This window comes from Salvelinus fontinalis, chromosome 22 (assembly GCF_029448725.1).
Source record: "Salvelinus fontinalis isolate EN_2023a chromosome 22, ASM2944872v1, whole genome shotgun sequence".
Lineage (NCBI taxonomy): Eukaryota > Metazoa > Chordata > Actinopteri > Salmoniformes > Salmonidae > Salvelinus > Salvelinus fontinalis.
In genome coordinates this window covers 22463724-22485619 of record NC_074686.1, presented here as the reverse complement: position 1 = coordinate 22485619, position 21896 = coordinate 22463724, and the positions used below count along the sequence as shown (strand labels likewise).

The following is a 21896-nucleotide window of genomic DNA, read 5'->3' as shown; positions in this document are numbered from 1 at the left end:
CTCCTCTCTTTCACCCGAAGACAGCCGTTACAACAATATGTTTCCCCAACCCGTTATTTTCTTCTGTTTATGTATTTGCTGTGTACTGTTCCAATCTTAACACCATGTTTCTCTGTTTTTCTCCCCTCAACTCTGTAATTGTGTGTGTGTGTGTGTGTGTGTGTGTGTGTGCATGCGCGTGTTTCTCTCTTATTCTCATTAACAGTAATTGCTACTTTCTGTTTGATCTCCTCTGCTGTGAGGGGACTCTCTCTAGACCTACTGAGTGTTTTCTCCTCACTCATTTGTGTGTTTAAATAGTCCAAACAAATTGTTTGCAGAATAATTCGTATTCAATTAATCTGTATTACCTTCTTTTGTCTTTCTATCAGAGAGTTTTACTTGTTCTGTTTCTGATTCTGTTTTGATCTTTAGACAACGTCAACATTTGTTTGTGTTCAGTTGGAAATCCTGAATTAATGAATGATTTACCACAGAAACTCATTATGGGGTGATATGGGGCTTAGGGGAAGAGAGGGGGAGAGATGGAAGACACACAGGTTTAATACTGGATGTTTTCATTTGTATGACAAGCTGTAGGATTGTCTGTTTGTTTTGACTGAATGAATGTACATTGAGATGTGATGGGGCTTTGTGTACACACACACACACGCACACGCACACGCACACGCACACACACACACACACACACACACACACACACACACACACACACACACACACACACACACACACACACACACACACACACACACACCTACAGTAATTAAAATGTGATCCAACATTGGCTTATGGAAGTGAAAAACCCAATTATATACTTTTCACAACCACTAACATTGTCACTGAGGCAATAATCTATACATTTATGCTATATTACTCCCATACGCAGTTTCATACTTTTGAGCAAATGTCCCCTCCCCCCAGACACTTACTGGTGAAAAGCATGAAGAGAAATGGGCTAGTTGTCACGTTCCTGACCTGTTTTTCCTTTTTCTTGTATTTATTTAGTTGGTCAGGGCGTGAGTTGGGGTGGGCTGTCTATGTGTGATATGTTGGGGTTTTGTGTTCGGCCTGGTATGATTCTCAATCAGAGGCAGCTGTCAATCGTTGTCCCTGATTGAGAATCATACTAAGGCAGCCGGGGTTTCACGTGTGTTTTGTGGGTGTTTGTTCCTGTGTCTGTTGCACCACACATGACTGTCACGGTAGTTATTTTGTATCGCATATTGTTTTTGTTAATTATTAAATCACTATGGAAACTAGCCACTCTGCGTATTGGTCCGATCCGTCTCGCCTCTCCTCGTCCGAGGAGGAGGATTACGACTGCCGTTACACTAGTTGATATAACATCCTGGACACATTATTCTGAGAGCGGAGCAGCATATAGCCTCCTGCACCTGAAAAACTTCACGCTTTGTGTGTGTGTGTGTGACAGGCGACCCGTTGTCATTTCCTGTTCCCCTCGTTGATCCGAGCACTCTTGTGCCTCGAGCATATTAGTACGGGTTGTCTGCGTGTGGGCGTGTATTGATGTGTGTGACAGCTCTGTCAGCAGCCCGGCATGCAACCTCCCCGTGCCAAGATGTTAGCTATGACATATATCATGTATTTATTATCTCCACCACCCATGGTACCCTCATCTGTCCCTCATCGTCTCCCTGTCTCTCTCCTTCCTTCCAACTCACAATCCCATTATGGAGGGCTATATCTCATGGCCACACACATAGTAACAGTCAAAAGTTAGGACACACCTACTCATTCCAGGGTTTTCCTTTATTTGTAAATAAAAAATTACGTCGTAGAATAATAGTGAAGACATCAAAACTATGAAATAACACATATGGAATCATGTAGTAACCAAAAAAGTGTTAAACAAATCAAAATACATTTCATATTTGAGATTCTTCAAATAGCCACCCTTTACCTTGATGACAGTTTTGCACAATCTTGGCATTCTCTCAACCAGCTTCATGAGGTAGTCACCTGGAATGCATTTAACAGGTGTGCCTTGTTAAAAGTACATTTGTGGAATATCTTTCCTTCTTAATGCGTTTGAGCCAATCAGTTGTGTTTTGTTTTGACAAGGTAGGTGTGGTATACAGAAGATAGCCCTATTTGGTAAAAGTCCAAGTCCATATTATGGCAAGAACAGCTCAAATAAGCATAGAGAAACAACAGTCAATCATTACTTTAAGTTATGACATTACTTTAAGACATGAAGTTCAGTCAACACACACACACACAAACACACACACACACACACTTGGTCAATCACACAGGACACACACACACACACACACACATAAACACACATGTTAAAATGCACACACACTTAGAAAATATGAAACTGGTTCTCATGAGGACTGCCACAGGAAAGGAAGACCCAGAGTTACCTCTGCTGCAGAGGATAAGTTCATTAGAGTTACCAGCCTCAGAAATTGCAGCCCAAATAAATGCTTCACCGAGTTCAAGTAACAGGCACATCTTAACATCAACTGTTCAGACTGCGTGAGTCAGGTCTTCATGTTGCTGTAAAGAACCACTACTAAAGGACACCAATAAGAAGAAGATACTTTCTTGGTCCAAGAAACAAGAGCTATGGACATTAGACTAGTGGAAATCTGTCCTTTGGTCTACTGAGTCCAAATTTGAGATTTTTGGTTCGAACTACCGTGTCTTTGTGAGACGCAGAGTAGGTGAACGGATGATCTCAGCATGTGTGGTTCACACATGAAGCATGGAGGAGGAGGTGTGGTGGTGCTTTGCTGGTGACACTGTCAGTGATTTATTTAGAATTCAAGGTACACTTAACTAGCATGGCTACAACAACATTCTGCAGCGATACGCCATCCCATCTGGTTTGCGCTTAGTGGGACTATCATTTGTTTTTCAAAAAGACAATGACCTAACACACCTCCAGGCTGTGTACGGGCTATTTGACCAAGAAGCAGAGTGATGGAGTGCTGCATCAGATGACCTGGCCTCCACAATCACCTGACCTCAACCCAATTGAGATGGTTTGGGATGAGTTGGACCGCAGAGTGAAGGAAAACCATTCAACAAATGCTCAGCATATGTGGGAACTCCTTCAACACTGTTGGAAATGCATTCCTCATGAAGCTGGTTGAGAGAATACCTAGAGTGTGCAGAGCTGTCATTAAAGCAATGGGTGGCTACTTTGAAGAATATAAAATATATTTTAGATGTCTTCACCATGTAGATAGTAGTAAAAATAAAGAAAATCCCTTGAATGAGTATATGTGTCCAAACTTTTGACTGGTACTGTATATTAACTACAAGATTTTCAGACAAGATAGAACGGCCAAAGGGGGCGGTGTTGCAATCTACTGCAAGGATTGCCTGCAGAGTTCTGTTTTACTATCCAGGTCTGTTCCGAAACAATTTGAACTCCTACTTTTAAAAATCCACCTCTCTAAAAACAAGTCTCTCACTGTTGCCGCCTGCTATAGACCACCCTCTGCCCCCAGCTGTGCTCTGGACACCATATGTGAACTGATTGCCCCCCATCTATCTTCAGAGCTTGTGCTGCTAGGCGACCTAAATTGAAACATGCTTAACACCCCAGCCATCCTACAATCTAAGCTTGATGCCCTCAATCTCACACAAATTATCAATGAACCTACCAGGTATCACCCCAATTCCGTAAACACGGGTACCCTCATAGACATCATCCTAACCAACTTGCCCTCCAAATACACCTCTGCTGTTTTCAACCAAGATCTCAGCGATCACTGCCTCATTGCCTGTATCCGTAATGGGTCAGCGATCAAACGACCTCCACTCATCACTGTCAAACGCTCCCTGAAACACTTCAGCGAGCAGGCCTTTCTAATCGACCTGGCCAAGGTATCCTGGAAGGATATTGATCTCATCCCGTCAGTAGAGGATGCCTGGATATTTTTTTTAAATGCCTTCCTCACCATCTTGAATAAGCATGCCCCATTCAAGAAATTTAGAACTAGGAACAGATATAGCCCTTGGTTCTCTCCTGACCTGACTGCCCTTAACCAACAGAAAATCATCCTATGGCGTTCTGCATTAGCATCGAACAGCCCCCGTGATATGCAACTTTTCAGGGAAGCTAGAAACCAGTATACACAGGCAGTTAGAAAAGCCAAGGCTAGCTTTTTCAAGCAGAAATTTGCTTCCTGCAACACAAACTCAAAAAAGTTCTGGGACACTGTAAAGTCCATGGAGAATAAGAACACCTCCTCCCAGCTTCCAACTGCACTGAAGATAGGAAATACTGTCACCACCGACAAATCCATTATAATTGAGAATTTCAATAAGCATTTTTCTACGGCTGGCCATGCTTTCCACCTGGCTACCCCTACCCCGGTCAACAGCACTGCCCTCCCCTCTGCTACTCGCCCAAGCCTTCCCCATTCTCTTTCTCCCAAATACAGTCAGCTGATGTTCTGAAAGAGCTGCAAAATCTGGACCCTTACAAATCAGCCGGGCTAGATAATCTGGACTCTTTCTTTCTAAAACTATCTGCTGAAATTGTTGCCACCCCTATTACCAGCCTTTTCAACCTCTCTTTCGTGTCGTCTGAGATTCCCAAAGATTGGAAAGCAGCTGCGGTTATCCCCCTCTTCAAAGGGGGAGACACTCTAGACCTAAACTGCTACAGACCTATATCTATCCTACCCTGCCTTTCTAAGGTCTTCGAAAGCCAAGTCAACAAACAGATTACCGACCATCTCGAATCCCACCATACCTTCTCCGCTATGCAATCTGGTTTCAGAGCTGGTCATGGGTGCACCTCAGCCACGCTCAAGGTCATAAACGATATCTTAACCGCTATCGATAGGAAACAGTACTGTGCAGCCATATTCATTGACCTGGCCAAGGCTTTTGACTCTGTCAATCACCACATCCTCATCGGCAGACTCGACAGCCTTGGTTTCTCTAATGATTGCCTCGCCTGGTTCACTAACTACTTCTCTGATCGAGTTCAGTGTGTCAAATCGGAGGGTCTGTTGTCCGGACCTCTGGCAGTCTCTATGGGGGTGCCACAGGGTTCAATTCTTGGACCGACTCTCTTCTCTGTATACATCAATGATTTTACATTTACATTTAAGTCATTTAGCAGACGCTCTTATCCAGAGCGACTTACAAATTGGTGCATTCACCTTATGACATCCAGTGGACCAGCCACTTTACAACAGTGCATCTAAATCTTTTAAGGGGGGGGGGGGGGGTCAGAAGGATTACTTTATCCTATCCTAGGTATTCCTTAAAGAGGTGGGGTTTCAGGTGTCTCCGGAAGGTGGTGATTGACTCCGCTGTCCTGGCGTCGTGAGGGAGTTTGTTCCACCATTGGGGGGCCAGAGCAGCGAACAGTTTTGACTGGGCTGAGCGGGAACTGTACTTCCTCAGTGGTAGGGAGGCGAGCAGGCCAGAGGTGGATGAACGCAGTGCCCTTGTTTGGGTGTAGGGCCTGATCAGAGCCTGGAGGTACTGGGGTGCCGTTCCCCTCACAGCTCCGTAGGCAAGCACCATGGTCTTGTAGCGGATGCGAGCTTCAACTGGAAGCCAGTGGAGAGAGCGGAGGAGCGGGGTGACGTGAGAGAACTTGGGAAGGTTGAACACCAGACGGGCTGCGGCGTTCTGGATGAGTTGTAGGGGTTTAATGGCACAGGCAGGGAGCCCAGCCAACAGCGAGTTGCAGTAATCCAGATGGGAGATGACAAGTGCCTGGATTAGGACCTGCGCCGCTTCCTGTGTGAGACAGGGTCGTACTCTGCGGATGTTGTAGAGCATGAACCTACAGGAACGGGCCACCGCCTTGATGTTGGTTGAGAACGACAGGGTGTTGTCCAGGATCACGCCAAGGTTCTTAGCGCTCTGGGAGGAGGACACAATGGAGTTGTCAACCGTTATGGCGAGATCATGGAACGGGCAGTCCTTCCCCGAGAGGAAGAGCAGCTCCGTCTTGCCGAGGTTCAGCTTGAGGTGGTGATCCGTCATCCACACTGATATGTCTGCCAGACATGCAGAGATGCGATTCGCCACCTGGTCATCAGAAGGGGGAAAGGAGAAGATTGATGAATCTCTGAATGATGTCGCTCTTGCTGCTGGTGAGTCTCTGATCCACCTCTACGCAGACGACACTATTCTGTATACTTCTGGCCCTTCTCTTGACACTGTGTTAACAACCCTCCAGGCGAGCTTCAATGCCATACAACTCTCCTTCCGTGGCCTCCAATTGCTCTTAAATACAAGTAAAACTAAATGCATGCTCTTCAACCGATCGCTGCCTGCACCTGCCCGCCTGTCCAGCATCACTACTCTGGACGGCTCTGACTTAGAATATGTGGACAACTACAAATACCTAGGTGTCTGGTTAGACTGTAAACTCTCCTTCCAGACTCACATCAAGCATCTCCAATCCAAAGTTAAATCTAGAATCGGCTTCCTATTCCGCAACAAAGCATCCTTCACTCATGCTGCCAAACATACCCTTGTAAAACTGACCATCCTACCAATCCTCGACTTCGGTGATGTCATTTACAAAATAGCCTCCAAAACCCTACTCAATAAATTGGATGGAGTCTATCACAGTGCCATCCGTTTTGTCACCAAAGCCCCATATACTACCCACCACTGCGACCTGTACGCTCTCGTTGGCTGGCCCTCGCTTCACACTCGTCGCCAAACCCACTGGCTCCAGGTCATCTACAAGACCCTGCTAGGTAAAGTCCCCCCTTATCTCAGCTCGCTGGTCACCATAGCAACGCCCACCCGTAGCACGCGCTCCAGCAGGTATATCTCTCTGGTCACCCCCAAAACCAATTCTTCCTTTGGCCGCCTCTCCTTCCAGTTCTCTGCTGCCAATGACTGGAACGAACTACAAAAATCTCTGAAACTGGAAACACTTATCTCCCTCACTAGCTTTAAGCACCAGCTGTCAGAGCAGCTCATAGATTACTGCACCTGTACATAGCCCATCTATAATTTAGCCCAAACAACTACCTCTTTACCTACTGTATTTATTTATTTTGCTCCTTTGCACCCCATTATTTCTATCTCTACTTTGCACCTTCTTCCACTGCAAACCAACCATTCCAGTGTTATTTTTTTTACTTGCTATATTGTATTTACTTCGCCACCATGGCCTTTTTATATATTTTTTTATTTATTTATATATATATTTTGTTTGCCTTCACCTCCCTTATCTCACCCCACTTGCTCATAATGTATATAGACTTATTTTCACTGTATTATTGACTGTATGTTTGTTTTACATGTGTAACTATGTGTTGTTGTATGTGTCGAACTGCTTTGCTTTATCTTGGCCAGGTCGCAATTGTAAATGAGAACGTGTTCTCAATTTGCCTACCTGGTTAAATAAAGGTGAAATAAAATAAATAAATAAAAAATTATAATACACATAACTGTCTGTGAAGGTTAGTTAGGGTAACCTGACTCTCTCTCTCTATGTGAATGTGTGTTGTCGGTGTTTTTATGGGCAGTGACAGAGGTGGTGTCTACACAGGTAAAGATGATCACCTGTGTATGGGTCAGTTAGCGTGACTCTCTTTCTCTCTGCAGCGTCGTAACGGTGTGGTTGTGGCGGCATCCTCTATCCAGCGTCTGAGCCACAAGCGTCTCATGGCCACCTTCCAAGTGGAGGCTGAGAGAGGGGAGCAGGACCTGTATCGCTGCATCACAGAGTCCGCCCGCGGAGCTGCCGTGTCCAACTTCGCCGAGCTCATTGTCAGAGGTATAGTACGGCCAGTCCGTATAGTCATGTTTATGCAGTGTGTACAACATAGTATCGTAAATATGTGTCCGGTACACAGTGGAAACGTGTCTAGCTATTGACAATGTTATATCGTATAATGTGTCTTTGTTTAGACACACACACACACACACACACACACACACACACACACACACACACACACACACACACACACACACACACACACACACACACACACACACACACACACACACACACACACACACACTGCACCACACACCACCTCCCCTATGACACCTCCAACCGACCATGACACCTAGCTACCATTCTGGGATATCTTAATACCCTCCTCCATATGTCCTACCTCCGTCCCCACCCAACAACTTCCAACAGCTTCTCCTTATGTGAGACATGCACACAAGCACTGGCTCACTTAGTCAATCACATGGACACACACACACATAAACACACGTTAAAATGCACACACACATAGAACATAGCAAAATCTTCTCTGTTCTACGTTCTATTGTGGAAACACGTGGAAACAATCTTTCACCAATGTACATATGTTGTATACTCTGTGTCAACAGTGTTTTTCACTGGACATGTTGCTGTAATGTGTGTGTGCGTGTGTCTCTTTGTCTAACGTTGAAAGGACATGCAGAATTACACACGCAATCACTCAATCACAAATAATTCACATTCATTATGGTGAAAATTGAACATTCCCTTCCCTTCAAGTGCCTCTCAGAAATCACAATCTTAAAAGATTGTGTGAGTCAATGCTCTAGCCGAGCAGAAAAAAATCTAGGGAAGTTATAAACAAGAAAAGCATGAAACATGCCTTGTTTTTCTTTACGAGAGAAGAGAGTTGTTGCTTTTTCTGTGGAAATGCGAATGCCTTTTTTTGGCATACAACTATGGAACACTGGATGTCATTTGTATCTCTGTTCATTTGACAACAATTGATGATGTTTTTATAATTAGCCGGATCGCTTGAGGATAGAAAGGAGGAGTTGACAGACGGTAGACAGTGCTACTAAACCATTGTTTCAGTTATCTTGTTAACTGTTCACTTCGTCAAGGACTGTATATGTCAACATCATCATATCGTGTAAAAGGCCTTTCGTTTTAACCTCCACTACGCCCATGCAAGCACTCACTTAGTCATTCAAAAGTCCTCTGTATAACACTGTACTCTGGCCTCTCCCCCTTCCTTCACCCTGGTAGTGCCCCCCACCCCCATCGCTCCCCCCCAGCTGCTCCGGGCTGGCCCCACCTACCTGATCATTCAACTCAACACCAACTCCATCGTGGGGGATGGCCCCGTTATCCGCCGTGAGATCGAGTACCGGGCCAGCCAATCACCATGGTCAGAGACACACGGTGTGGGCTCGCTCACGTATAAGGTTTGTGTGTGTCTGCGTGTGTGTGTACGCGTAGAAGTTAATTTGCCGTTCAGCATTCTTTACAGGCTCTTAAAAACGGTTGTTATTAAAGAACTCTGAATTACTTTGCCGTTACAGTAAAAAAAAAAAATGAATGTTGAATAAACATTTGCTAAATGATATTCATGTCTTTGCTAAATATAAAAAAACATTTTTTTACTCTGTTCTATTGTAAGGTGTGGCATCTGGAGCCGGACACAGAGTACCGTATTAGTGTTTTACTGACCCGACCAGGGGAGGGAGGCACAGGGGCGCCTGGACCCCCCCTGGTCAGCAGGACCAAGTGTGCAGGTGAGTTAGGGGGGCTGAACGGGTCTCAACCCAAACCTAGCTTCTGTTCTGTTCTATTCTGTTCTACTCTAGTCTACCCTTATCTATTCCCTTCCTTCAACTTTGTTTATCGCTTCAGGAACGGCACTGAGAGATCACATATAATAACATCCTCCATAACACCAGGACAACAACATTTAAACATATACTCTAATGGCCTGCTGTCCACCGGTTGAGAGGATGTGTGTGTGTGGATTATAGTGCTCAGTGGCTGATATATACGTAGGTACCTCTTTAGAAGCCGGTGTGTATGCATGGATAGGTACACCTAAATGATGTGTGTTGATTTAATTATATAGTAGAGTGAAGATCCTGCAACCTTCTCACAGCCACTACACTCCCCCTCACGAACACACCATACACACACACACACACACACACACACTTATCTGTACTTACCCTCCCCAGCGCTCAGTGCTCATCTTTATGAAACAGCTCCCTGTAGATGTGTCAAGTAGACCCACATGACGTCGTGTCATCTATCATAGTCTCTGATCCTTCCTGTCACAAGGCTCCAGCCGCCCACCTCCTGTCTGCTCCCCATGCCCAGATCTGAGTCTCAATCTCAGGGGAGAGAGCAGAGAGAGCCCTTGTGACACTACACACTCTAGATCAGGGGTGTCAAGTCTAACTAATTTTGCCCCGGGAGCCGTGTTCGGACTTCAACAAGTTCCAGAGCGCGCAATGAATATTGGTTATATTTCCTTGCCGTAAAATAGTGCCCAAATTTGTCCTCTATCCATTGTATTTGGAATTTGCGATACTCCCTGACTGTCTAGTGATTTTTAGTGAGCAGGACAGTGGAGAAACTATAAATATAGGTCAATTTTGATTTCAACACAGTTGGTTTTAGTCAATTTAAAGTACATTTAGTTTGTTTCCCCATCTGTGGGTTGGATTGGAACCCCGCGTGGGCTGGATCCGGCCCGCGGACCGTATGTTTGACACTCAGGCTGTAGATCAATCTGTCTCATATCCCCTCTTCCTGTCCAGCTCAGAAAGTTTTGGGCTAGAAGCAGCAGCAGCCCTTGCCTATAAAACACATTTATCTGGTGCTATTTTATATTCTTTTTTTATACAGCTACGTCCCCGGAGAGAAGGCTTTTCATGAATCCCTCTCCAGTTTTAACTGATGTAGTATAGGGATAGAGGTTTGAAATAATTTCACTATTTGAATAGTATTATGAATTTGGTCGGATATCCGGATATTCAAAATACGTCTTTTCTTTTACTTACCTTTTTAACCAGAGCAATGCTGCGACATGTCATCAGCTTACTTCACTCATTGCAGCAGAACAAAGAAGAGTACTAAATCTCTGCCCAACTTCTATTATCATTCTATGGTCATGGTCTTTTGGGGAGGCACATTGAGCAAACTGAAAACATGGGCTAATTTATTTTCTGACATGACGCGACTAGACCGTTCCCTCCCTCCATCTCTCCCCTCTGAGGCATAGATGTGTATTACCCAGCTTCTTCCTATAAACATCAGAGGCTTTAACCTCTCTTAACCCATGACAGTGACTCAATGATTGGTCCAACTGGCACTAACAGACCTCTCCCCCATCCCTCCTTTCTCTCTCTCCTGAGGCTGTGATTGTGTCTGTAACAGCATGTGACCTGTAGGTCGGAGGACAGCCAGGCTGATTGTGTTCATAGCAACAGTTGACCCCTGGTGAGAAGGTGTCCTCTCTTTTAGCTCACTGACACCATGGTTTAAGACAAGAGGAGGAGATGAGCTGGAGCCAGCAGAGCCCAGAGTGGGCTGACAGCTAGTCTGACATAACCCTCCACCCCATCCGCCCCTCCGTCCACCCTCCTCTCTCTCCCGCCCCTGGCTTGTCCCTTTGATTAGTGTCATCAACGTGAGTCTGTGGGCCTGGACGTCTGTTGGCTGCTGTGGGGTTGGTTTGGGCTGCAGGGTGGCATGCTGCTGGACAGACAGACAGAGACAGGGAGGGCAGCCTGGGTGGGTGGTAGAGTGATTAATATAATGATGAGCCATGCTTTCATATAGCATCTTTCCTAATGGGGTTCTAGTCTGCAGAGGGTGCATCCCAAATGTCATATAGTGCACTACTTTTGACCAGGGCCCATGAGGAAGTAGTGCACTATTAGAGGGAATAAGTTGCCAGACACAACCCTATCTTAGCAGCCTCTGTGGCTGCGGTCTGGCAGGCATGATATGATCCTGTTGGACATTATCGTGGCAGGGACACGAGGATTCGTCACCCCAGTCTCACACATGCCATCAGTAATTAGCTAGTTCTATATCACATCATCTCAGCTCATAGGGCACTCTCTTTGGTCCTGGAGCTGAGCAGTCTGTACTCTGTAAGAATGAAGATATGAGTGAAATTATATAAAAAATGTGTTATTGTTGTACATCGCTCCCTCCTCCTCCCTTCTTCTCTCTCTCTCCAGGGTGCTTTAAAAAAATAAATAAACAGCTTCCTGTGGTGAGTTTGGAATGTAAACATCGGAACTAACCGTCTGTCTCTTTCTCCATATCTTTCTATTTTTCTTCATCACTCCATCTCACACTGTCTTTCTATGTCTCTTTCTTTCTCTCTCTCTCTCTTTGTCTGCCTGTCTGTATCTCTCTCTCTCTCCTCTTCCACCCACCCCTCTCTCCTCCATCTCCCTCTCCCCTCCCCCTATCAGAGCCCATGCGTGCTTTGCGAGGCCTCACAGCCATAGAGATCCAGCCTCGTCAACTAGTCTTACAGTGGGAACCTCTGGGCTACAACCTGACGCGCTGCCACACCTACTCCGTCTCTCTCTGCTACCGTTACTCCACACCTGCAGGAGGCAGTGCAGGGAACAATGCCACAGTGAGGGAGTGTCTCTCCGTAGAGAGGAACCAATCACACTTCACCCTGAGGGACCTGCCCCCGTTCCGCTCCGTCCACGTCAGGCTGGCGCTGGAAAATCCAGAAGGCAAGAAAGAAGGCAGAGAGGTCACCTTTCAAACCGAGGAGGACAGTAAGTGGACTCTATTACCCAACATGCATTATAAAGTTGAAGTCTAGGGCAAGAAAGAGAGCAGAGAGGTCACCTTCCAGACTGAGAAAAACAGTGAGTGGACTCTATTACCCAGCATGCATTGTAGTTCATATGAAATCCAGAGAGTGTTGGACCCAAAAACGCAAATATTGACTTGCAGGATCAGCATAACTAAATGAAAGATCAGCCTTTTAAATGGAATCAGATGAAAAATGTATCAGTTCGAATCATGGCCACCAGCAAAATGGTGAGATGATTTTGCTTATCTTTCTATTAACATGTTCCTGTGTACAACAGCGGATTATATACATTTCACCGAGATGGATTTAAGTTGGAGGTCAGAGCAAATGTACTATGCAATAAAATATGGCTCACAGCAGTTCTTGACCTATTAGAGAGGATGGAAAGAGAGAGAGAGGCAATGCAAGAGTCAGCAGCATACCACGGTGCATCCCACTGCTGGCTTATCTCTGAAGGTTGGTCCTAGTTGATCCCTGGATGGGAGACTAGATGCCAGTAGGAGGCACACTTTCCTCTGATCTAAAAAACTATTTTTATCAATACCTCAGGGCAGACATTACTCTGTGTAGGGTGCTGTCTTTTGGATGGGATGTTAAATGGGTGTCCTGACTCTCTATGGTCACTGAAGATCCCATATCGTAAGAGTAGTGGTGTTAACCCCGGTGTCCTGGCTGCTAAATTCTGGTCCTCATAGCCACCTAATCATCCCCAGCTTCCAATTGGCTCATTCATCTCCTCTCCCTTGTAACTATTCCCCAGGTCGTTGCTGTAAATGAAAATGTGTCAGTCAACTTGCCGGGTAAAATAAAATAAGAGAGTAAGATTACAATACATTGTATGAAATTGGTTGCATTTTGAAATCTTCAAATTGCAAGGTCCTCCCATGTGCTCCTGCTTATAATGTAATGCATTTCATAGTCAGTTGAACAGCTGCACTTGAAGTAAGCAAGCAGAGAGAGAAACGCAATTATCTCACCTTCCCAGAGCTCTCTTTGGGCAAGAAGAAAAATCATCAAAAAGACTACAGGGAGACCTAATACAATTACCTCTGTGTCGTTTTTCGCACTCACAAATACACACATACGCATGCACAGATTCATGGGTCCCAGACAACCACAAGCCATTTGTCATCTCTAGGGCTTGTTGAACTTTCCCAACTCTGTCGCTGAACAAATCAACCGTGTCTTCAACATATGCACTGCCTTGTAAATAACACCAAATGCCCTGATTTTTCAGGCCCCTATTCGATCCATTGACTGGTTGTATTCCCAATGTCAAAACAAGAGTCCCTGTCTCAGACCCATTTGGATTTCTTGTTTGCCCTGCCATTACACTGCGGCTGTTGTCCTCTGCTCCTCACAGGGCTGTTGTGGAGAGAGAGAAAGGATACAGCAGGTTTAACTGTCAGCCACAAGGCAGTGCTCCAGACTCTATCTGCCTGAGACACAGTCTCAGAGCCAGAGAGACTATCAGACAGTCTGTTAGTTGACGAAACTTGCATGAACTGTAGCAGCAGCGTCTTTCAATCAGACACAGATGTACACGTAAACACACATGCACACTTGCACCCAGGCACACACTCATCAAATCTTCTGGTCCTGAAATCAGTTTGCCTGTCTTTAGGGCTGGAAACCGGATATAATTAGTCACGTCCTTCCTATAGGACCCCCTATTCAATCACCAGAGGGTTCTCTCAGAATGTTGTTGTGTTTTCTCTTCCAGTTCCTGGTGGCGTCGCCCCAGAGTCACTGACCTTCACCCCATTGGACGATATGATTTTTCTGAAGTGGGAGGAGCCTGTGGAGCCCAATGGGGTCATCACACAGTATGAGGTATGGAACATGCCCTCAACTTTCCCGTCTGCCTTTTTTGCGATCACAGATCTATCTCGAGATCAATCTTAATCTCTATCTTTCTCTTTTTTTCTCAATTCATAATTTGTGCTTATTTTATTGAGATTTATCTCTACCTGTCTCTAATTTCCATCAGCTTGACACAGAAGAGTGTGTTGTTGTGTTGTTGTTGTATTTTTGTGTGTGTGTGGGGGGGTGGGGGGGTAGTTTTGGGTAAAAAAATACTAATCACAAGGTGTTCAGCAAACAATGTGTTTAATTTCGGAAATCTGTTACTCAATTACTCCCACAAATAAAAAAAGAGACATGATTGTGTCTCAATGCATAAAATTATTGTTATTTTCAAATTCAATCTCTTTTTGGGCTTAGTTGTGCTCAATTTGCAGTGTACAAATTATGGTCCTGGACCATAAACCCTCCACTTCAACAAAAATTGGCTCGCGACTGAATCCAGTTGCCTTCCCGTGCAGTACAGTCATGTGCCATGGTCATTAATAGGGAATGTATCCTCTCTTCCTCTCAAATGAAGGGTACTAGAAATATCCTGCTGGGAACTCTTCTCTGCATACACCCACAGCTCCTCTGCCTGGGTGGTGTGTAGCGCCAGCAGACAATGTCGAGAAGAGACCCCTTGATGTCAGGACGCTTCAAATAACAAAGAGAGCACAGGAAGAGAGAGAGACAGTAAGAGAGCAGGGAGAGGAGGCTTCTCTCGCTCTCTCTCTCTCTGTCTCTCTCCCTGTCTCTGTCTCTGTCTCTGTCTCTGTCTCTTTCTCTTTCTCTCTCTGTCTCTCTCTCTCTATCTCTCTCTGTCTCTCTATCTCTCTCTCTGTCTCTCTATCTTTCTCTCTCTCTCCCTCGCCACAGTGCAGGTCTCTGTATATGCTCCTATGCTAATGAGGCTAGTAGAGCCTCTGAGCCTCTGACTGCAGCCCTGCAATTATATAGAGACAAGCAGTATAATTACTTACTTGCCTAAAAGATGCTTTCACATGGGGCAAATTATTTATGTATATGTATCAGTGGCGGTCAGTGCCATTTATGGCCTTATTTCTATTACAGCATGTTGGATGACTGTCATTCATATTCCATTCATCCTGTTCAATATAACAGCGATAGGTTTAGGCTACTACATGATACTCAAATTTTCCCTATACCTATCATGAGGTTGCTACAACCTAGCCCATGAATGAAGGTTTACAACTTAGGTCCACACAGGTGGAGAGAAATATTTGAGATGACAGACAGTGACACATGGACAGACAGGGACACTTTCAACACCACCTTGCACACTCTTGCGTGCATCTAGCTTATCTAGGGTGTAATCATTAGTCCAACAGTTGCAAACAAGAGTTTCTATTGGATAAATTCAGGTATTTTTATCCCTATTTTGTTTGCTTCCGTTGAATACACGATTTTCATCAGAATCGGCTTAATGCATACACCCCTGTTCACTAATAAACACAGTTCACTTTAATAGCAGTCACGTTGTATTCCCTCTCACCCTTTCCCTTCGTTTGTAGACTTCAATGAACAAAACATCAGCTGTATGTGACCAGGCGAAAAAACCTTTCTAAGCCAAACCATGTCATAACCGCTACACACAGCCTACATCTTTGTCCCCATATTAGCTAAAGTAACGTCCTAGTCAACATAGCTAATAGAACTAATGCGTTAGTAGACCCACTACAATCATGCAGTTATGTTACAGTGTAACAGTGTTACACGGGCAGTCCTCGGTGGCATTAAATTAATAAAACTAAAAGCTTACCTTAGGTTGGAAGAGTTCCAGTGTTGTGTGGGTTAGTCATAGCCAGCTATCTAATACCCATCTGTTTAAGCCGGGTGTTTGAGTAACTAAACTAGCCAGCTGCATTTGCTAGCTAAGTAAGTGAAACTGAAAGTAAAAAAAAAAAAAAAGACTCTCTCTCTCTCTTGCTTCTCCTTCATTTAAAAACAAATATTTTTTGAAAACTGTTCAACTATTGTCTTTCTCTTTCTTTGAGGCAACTACTCACCACATTTTATGCACTGCAGTGCTATCTAGCTATAGCTTATGCTTTCAGTACTAGATTAATTCTCTGATCCTTTGACTGGGTGGAAAACATGTCAGTTCATGCTGCAAGAGCTCTAATCGGTTTGGGGATGTCCTCCAGAAGTTGTCATAATTACTGTGTAAGTCAATGGAAGGGGATGAGAACCAAGAGCCTCATAGGTTTTGTATTGAAGTCAGTGTACCAAGAGGAGGACGGAAGGTAGCTGTCCTCCGGCTACACAATAGTGCTACCCTACAGAGTGCTGTTCAGGCTACTGTAGACATTCATTGCAAAACAGTGTGTTTTAATCAATTATTTGGTGATATGTGATTATATTTACTATAGTATGAAATTCACTGAGGAGGATGGTCATCCCCTTCCTCCTCTGAGGAGCATCCACTGGCTTGTATATATGTCTCTGATTGCCTGCCACAGACCTCTGTAGCCAACTCTTAGAGCATACAGAGATTTCTGTACATTAAGTGAACAGAAAGACTTTAGCTATTAACACTAATCAAGCCACAGGCATATTTAGCTTTTCTGCCAATATTTAGCTGGAGAAATGTAACTACTCTTCAAAAGCCTAGAATAAGCTAGGGATGGAATAGGTCTGCATGGCAGTCTGGCGAGTGCCTGTCGTTTTATCCGTCAGTCAGGCAGGCTGCGGTGACACTGCTGAATGAATGAAAGATGTCCAGACAGAGACAGGTCTGGGCCTGACGAGTCTGCTCTGACAGAAAGAGAGTGTGATGAAAAGGAAGAGACATGTAAATTGTGAGATGGAGAAATCCTGATAGATAGAATGAGGGAAAGGGAAGGAAGAAGCTGTTGGAATAGATATTAAAGGTGAAATGGAAAAGAGACTGAAGATATGGAGAAAGGAAAAGGAAAGAAGCTATAGGAGAAGATGAAGAGAAGTAAGAAGATGAATTTAGGCAGAGAGTGAAAGAGGGGCGGTATGGAGGAGTGAGAATAGACGGTTGAATCAGGAGAGAGGAGAATGAGAAACTGGGATGTGTCAAAGCTGCCTGGGGAGAGGATAGAGGAGAGAGGGGGAGGGAGAGAGAGGGAAAGAATAAAGATAAGAGAGGTGAGAGGAATGATAGAAGAGGGAGAAGAGAGAGGCACTGCAAACAGGATCTCTGAGAAAGAAAAGGAGAGAGTGAAGCAGAAAATAACAACAGCAGAAATAATTGGGGTGTCTGTTGGTTGTCTGTGTAGTGACAGAGGAGACGTTCTGAGTTCTTCCTTCAGGAGTGACAGAAATTATCTCATTTTGGGCTGCGTGGTGGAGTCACTGTGGGTGGGGGTGCAATGCAGGCAGGCACAGACACAGTCAGAGGCACAGTAACACCTGCTTATTTGTAGATATATCGCTGCTTGACTCCCAACATTGAAACAACCCACAGCAAAACATCTCTCTCATCCAACAACAATAACACTAACAACAACACCTATTGTATGATCTCAGGAAGCAGAATCAAATCTCGCCGTGATTAATTTATGTTCACAGTTTGTAAGCAGGAACTACTCATTGTAATTCTATGGTTTGTGTTTTTTTCCCTGTTCCTAAATCTGTTTACAGCAACAACAGTCTTACCACACCACATTGTGATCATATTTGTCTGTGTTTTGTTCACGGTCTCCAGATCAGTTACCAGGGCATCGAGTCATCCGACCCAGGTATCAACGTACCGGGCCCTCGCCGTACTGTCTCCAAGCTGAGGAACGAGACATACCACATGTTCTCTGGCCTACACCCCGGCACCACCTACCTGGTGTCTGTTAGAGCTCGCACCGCCAAGGGCTTCGGGCAGACCGCCCTCACTGAGATCACCACCAACATCTCCGGTGAGGGTGTGTGGCATGTGCGCTGACCGCCTCTGGGGTTAGGGCTGAGGTTGTGGGCTGACGGCGGAGGCTGGGGGCTGAGGCTAGGGGTTGAGGCTGGGGCTGGGACTGGGGGCTGGGACTGGGGGCTGGGACTGGGGGCTGAGGCTAGGGGTTGAGGCTGGGGCTAGGACTGGGACTGGGGGCTAGGACTGGGGGCTGGGACTGGGGGCTGGGACTGGAGGCTGGGACTGGGGGCTGGGACTGGGGGCTGGGACTGGGGGCTGGGACTGGGGGCTGGGACTGGGGGCTGGGACTGGGGGCTGGGACTGGGGGCTGGGACTGGGGGCTAGGACTGGGGGCTGGGACTGGGGGCTGGGACTGGGGGCTGGGACTGGGGGCTGGGGCTGGGGCTGGGACTGGGACTGGGACTGGGGGCTGGGACTGGGGGCTGGGACTGGGGGCTGGGACTGGGGGCTAGGACTGGGGGCTGGGACTGGGGGCTGGGACTGGGGGCTAGGACTGGGGGGTAGACTAGAAGCGTTGCTGTGGGTTTGACTTGATCACTTGTTCCTTGTTCTGGCCTGAGAGATATGACTGACTGGTGCTCAGATTCTGTGGATGGAAAAATGTGCTAGGTCCACACAAAGATGTTGCATTAAGCTTACTTAATTTGTTGATTATTTTTCATACTTTTTCACTGCATCAGGATAGCATACATGATATGATTCCTGGGTCTTGTTCAAAGAAAATAAGTTCCCTTCTCCCACACACCAAGCTTGTAAAGTATCCCATACTTATTTTTGTGATGTTTTAAATCAGTTTTTATTGGTTTCATACTCATATTTAGCAGATGTTATTGCCGGTGTAGCAAAATGCATGAGTTCCTAGCTCTAACTGTGCAGTAGTATCTAACCATTCACAACAATACACACCATCTAAAAGTAAAATAATGGAATTAGGAGATATATACATTTTAGGGTGAGAAATGTTGGAGTGGCATTGACTGGAATACAGTAGAATACAGTATATACAGATGAAATGAGTAAAACAGTATGTGACCAGTGTTCCATTATTAAAGTGACCAGTGACTCCATGTCTACAGTATGTACATAGGGCCTTAGTACCTATGAGTGACCGGGTGGTAGCCGGCTAGTGACAGTGACCAAGTTCAGGTTATGGTACTGGTTGGGGGCCGGCTACTGATGGCTATTTAAAAGTCTGATGGCTTTGAGATAGAAGCTGTTTTTCAGTCTCTCTGTCCCAGCTTTGATCACCTGTACTTACCTCACCTTCTGGATGATAGCGGGGTGAACAGGTCGTCGCTAGGGTGGTTCATGTCCTTGATGATCTTTCTGGCCTTCCTGTGACATCGGGTGCTGTAGGTGTCCTGCAGGTCAGAAAGTGTGTCCCCGGTGATGTGCTGGGCAGACCGCACCACCACCCTCTGGAGAGCCCTACAATTGCGGGCGGAGCAGTTGCGGTACCAGGCGGTGATACAGCCTGACAGGATGCTCTCAATGGTGCATCTTTAAAAGTTTTTGAGGGTTTTAGGGGCCTCCTGAGGTTGAAGAGTTGCTATTGCACCTTCTTCACCACACATCTGTGTGGTTGGGCCATTTCAGATTGTCAGTGATGTGTACTTTTCACCTTCTCCACTGCAGTCCCGTCAATGTGGATGGGGGCGTGCTCCCTCTGCTGTCTCCTGAAGTTCATGATCAGCTCCTTTGTTTTGTTGACGTTAAAGGGGAATTTATTTTCCGAGCACCATTCCACCAGGGCCCTCACCTCCTCCCTGGAGGCTGTTTCATCATTGTTGGTAATCAGCCTATTACTGTTCTGTCATCTGCAGACCTGATGATTGAGTTGGAGGTGTGCGTGACTAAGCAGTCATCAGTGAACAGGGAGCCTGTGAATCTATTGGAGCGGTATTCAAATTGAAGTGCGTCTAGGGTGTCAGGTAAGGTGGAGGTGATACAGTGCATTTGGAAAGTATTCAAACCCCTTAACTTGTTCCAAATTTTGTTACGTTACAGCTTCATTCTAAAATGTATTAAATCTATTTTTTTCCTCATCAATCTACACACAATACCCCATAATGAAAAAGGAAAAACAGGTTTTTAGAAATGTTTGCAAATGTGTAAATAAAAAATACAAAGAATATCACATTTACATACTGTAAGTATTCAGACCATTTACTTTCTTGAAGCTCCTTTGGTCTTGGGTATGACGCTGCAAGCTTGGCACACCTGTATTTGGGGAGTTTCTCTCATTCTTCTCTGCAGATTCTCTCAAGTTCTGTGAGGTTGGATGGGGAGCGTTGCTGCACAGATTTTTTCAGTTCTCTACAGAGATGTGCGGTCGGGTTCAAGTTGGGCAACTTAAGGACTTTCAGAGACTCGTCACAAATCCACTCCTGCATTGTCTTGGCTGTGTGCTTAGGGTTGTTGTCCTGTTGGAAGGTGAACCTTCACCCCAGTCTGAGGTTCTGAGTGGTCTGGAGCAGGTTTTCATCGGGAACTCTCTGTACTTTGCTCCGTTTATCTTTCCCTCAACCCTGACTAGTCTCTCAGTCCCTGCCTCTGAAAAACATCCCAACAACATGATGTTGCCACCACCATGCTTCACCGTAGGGAAGGTGCCAGGTTTCCTCCAGACAAGACGCTTGGCATTAGGCCAAAAAGTTAATTATTGGTTTCATCAGACCAGATAATCTTGTTTCTCATGGTCTGAGTGTCTTTCGGTGCCTTTTGGCAAACTCCAAGCAGGTTGTCATGTGCCTTTTACTGAGGAGTGGCTTCCGTCATGCCACTCTACCATAAAGGCCTGAGTGGTGGAGTGCTGCAGAGACGGTTGTCTTTCTGGAAGGTTCTGCCATCTCCACAGAGGAACTCTGGAGCTCTGTCAGAGTGACCATCGGGTTCTTGGTCCCCTCCCTGAACAAGGCCCTTCTCCACCATGACTCTGGCTGGGTGGCCAGTTCTAGGAAGAGTCTCTGGTTCTAAACTTCTTCCATTTAAGAATGATTGAGGCCACTGTATTCTTGGGGACCTTCAATGCTGCAGAAATGTTTTGGTATCCTTCCCCAGATCTTTGCCTCGACACAATCCTGTCTCTGAGCTCTACAGACAATTCCTTCAACCTCATGGCTTGGTTTTTGCTCTGCCTTTCACTGTCAACTGTGGGATGTCGTATAGACAGGTGTGTGCTTTTCCAAATAATGTCCAATCAATTGAATATACCACAGGTGGATTCCAGTCAAGTTGTAGAAACATCTCAAGGATGATCTATGGAAACAGGATGCACCTGAGCTCGATTCTCATAGCAAGGGTCTGAATAGTTTCAGAATGCACTGTGTGATCCTAACTAGCCTACAGGAACAATTGTGGACATCTTGAAGCAATTGGGGACAGCAGACTGAGATAGGGAGAGATTGAATATGTCCGTAAACACTCCTGCCAGCTGGTCTGCACACTCTCCGAGGACGCGTGTAGTGACGCCGTCTGGGCCGACAGCCTTGGGAGGGTTAACACGCTTAAATGTCTTAATCACGTTGGCCATGGAGAACGGGAGCTCACAGTCCTCAGTGGCTCTGCGTTACCCTCAAAGCTGGCGAAGAAGGTGTTTAACTTGTCTGGGA

The 21896-nt window shown here is 45.6% G+C and overlaps 1 protein-coding gene across 8 annotated transcripts in view; it reads left to right on the top strand.

Moving 5' to 3' along the window:
* LOC129820036 (receptor-type tyrosine-protein phosphatase U-like) overlaps positions 1-21896 on the top strand; it is a 299258-nt gene that overhangs the window by 199166 nt on the left and 78196 nt on the right. For all 8 annotated transcript variants that reach the window (XM_055876850.1, XM_055876845.1, XM_055876847.1 and 5 more), the window contains exons 6-11: positions 7579-7750; positions 8963-9141; positions 9357-9471; positions 12175-12495; positions 14260-14369; positions 18076-18277. In XM_055876850.1, coding sequence (XP_055732825.1) covers positions 7579-7750; positions 8963-9141; positions 9357-9471; positions 12175-12495; positions 14260-14369; positions 18076-18277 — 1099 coding nt within the window. The remainder of the gene's footprint in view (positions 1-7578; positions 7751-8962; positions 9142-9356; positions 9472-12174; positions 12496-14259; positions 14370-18075; positions 18278-21896) is intronic.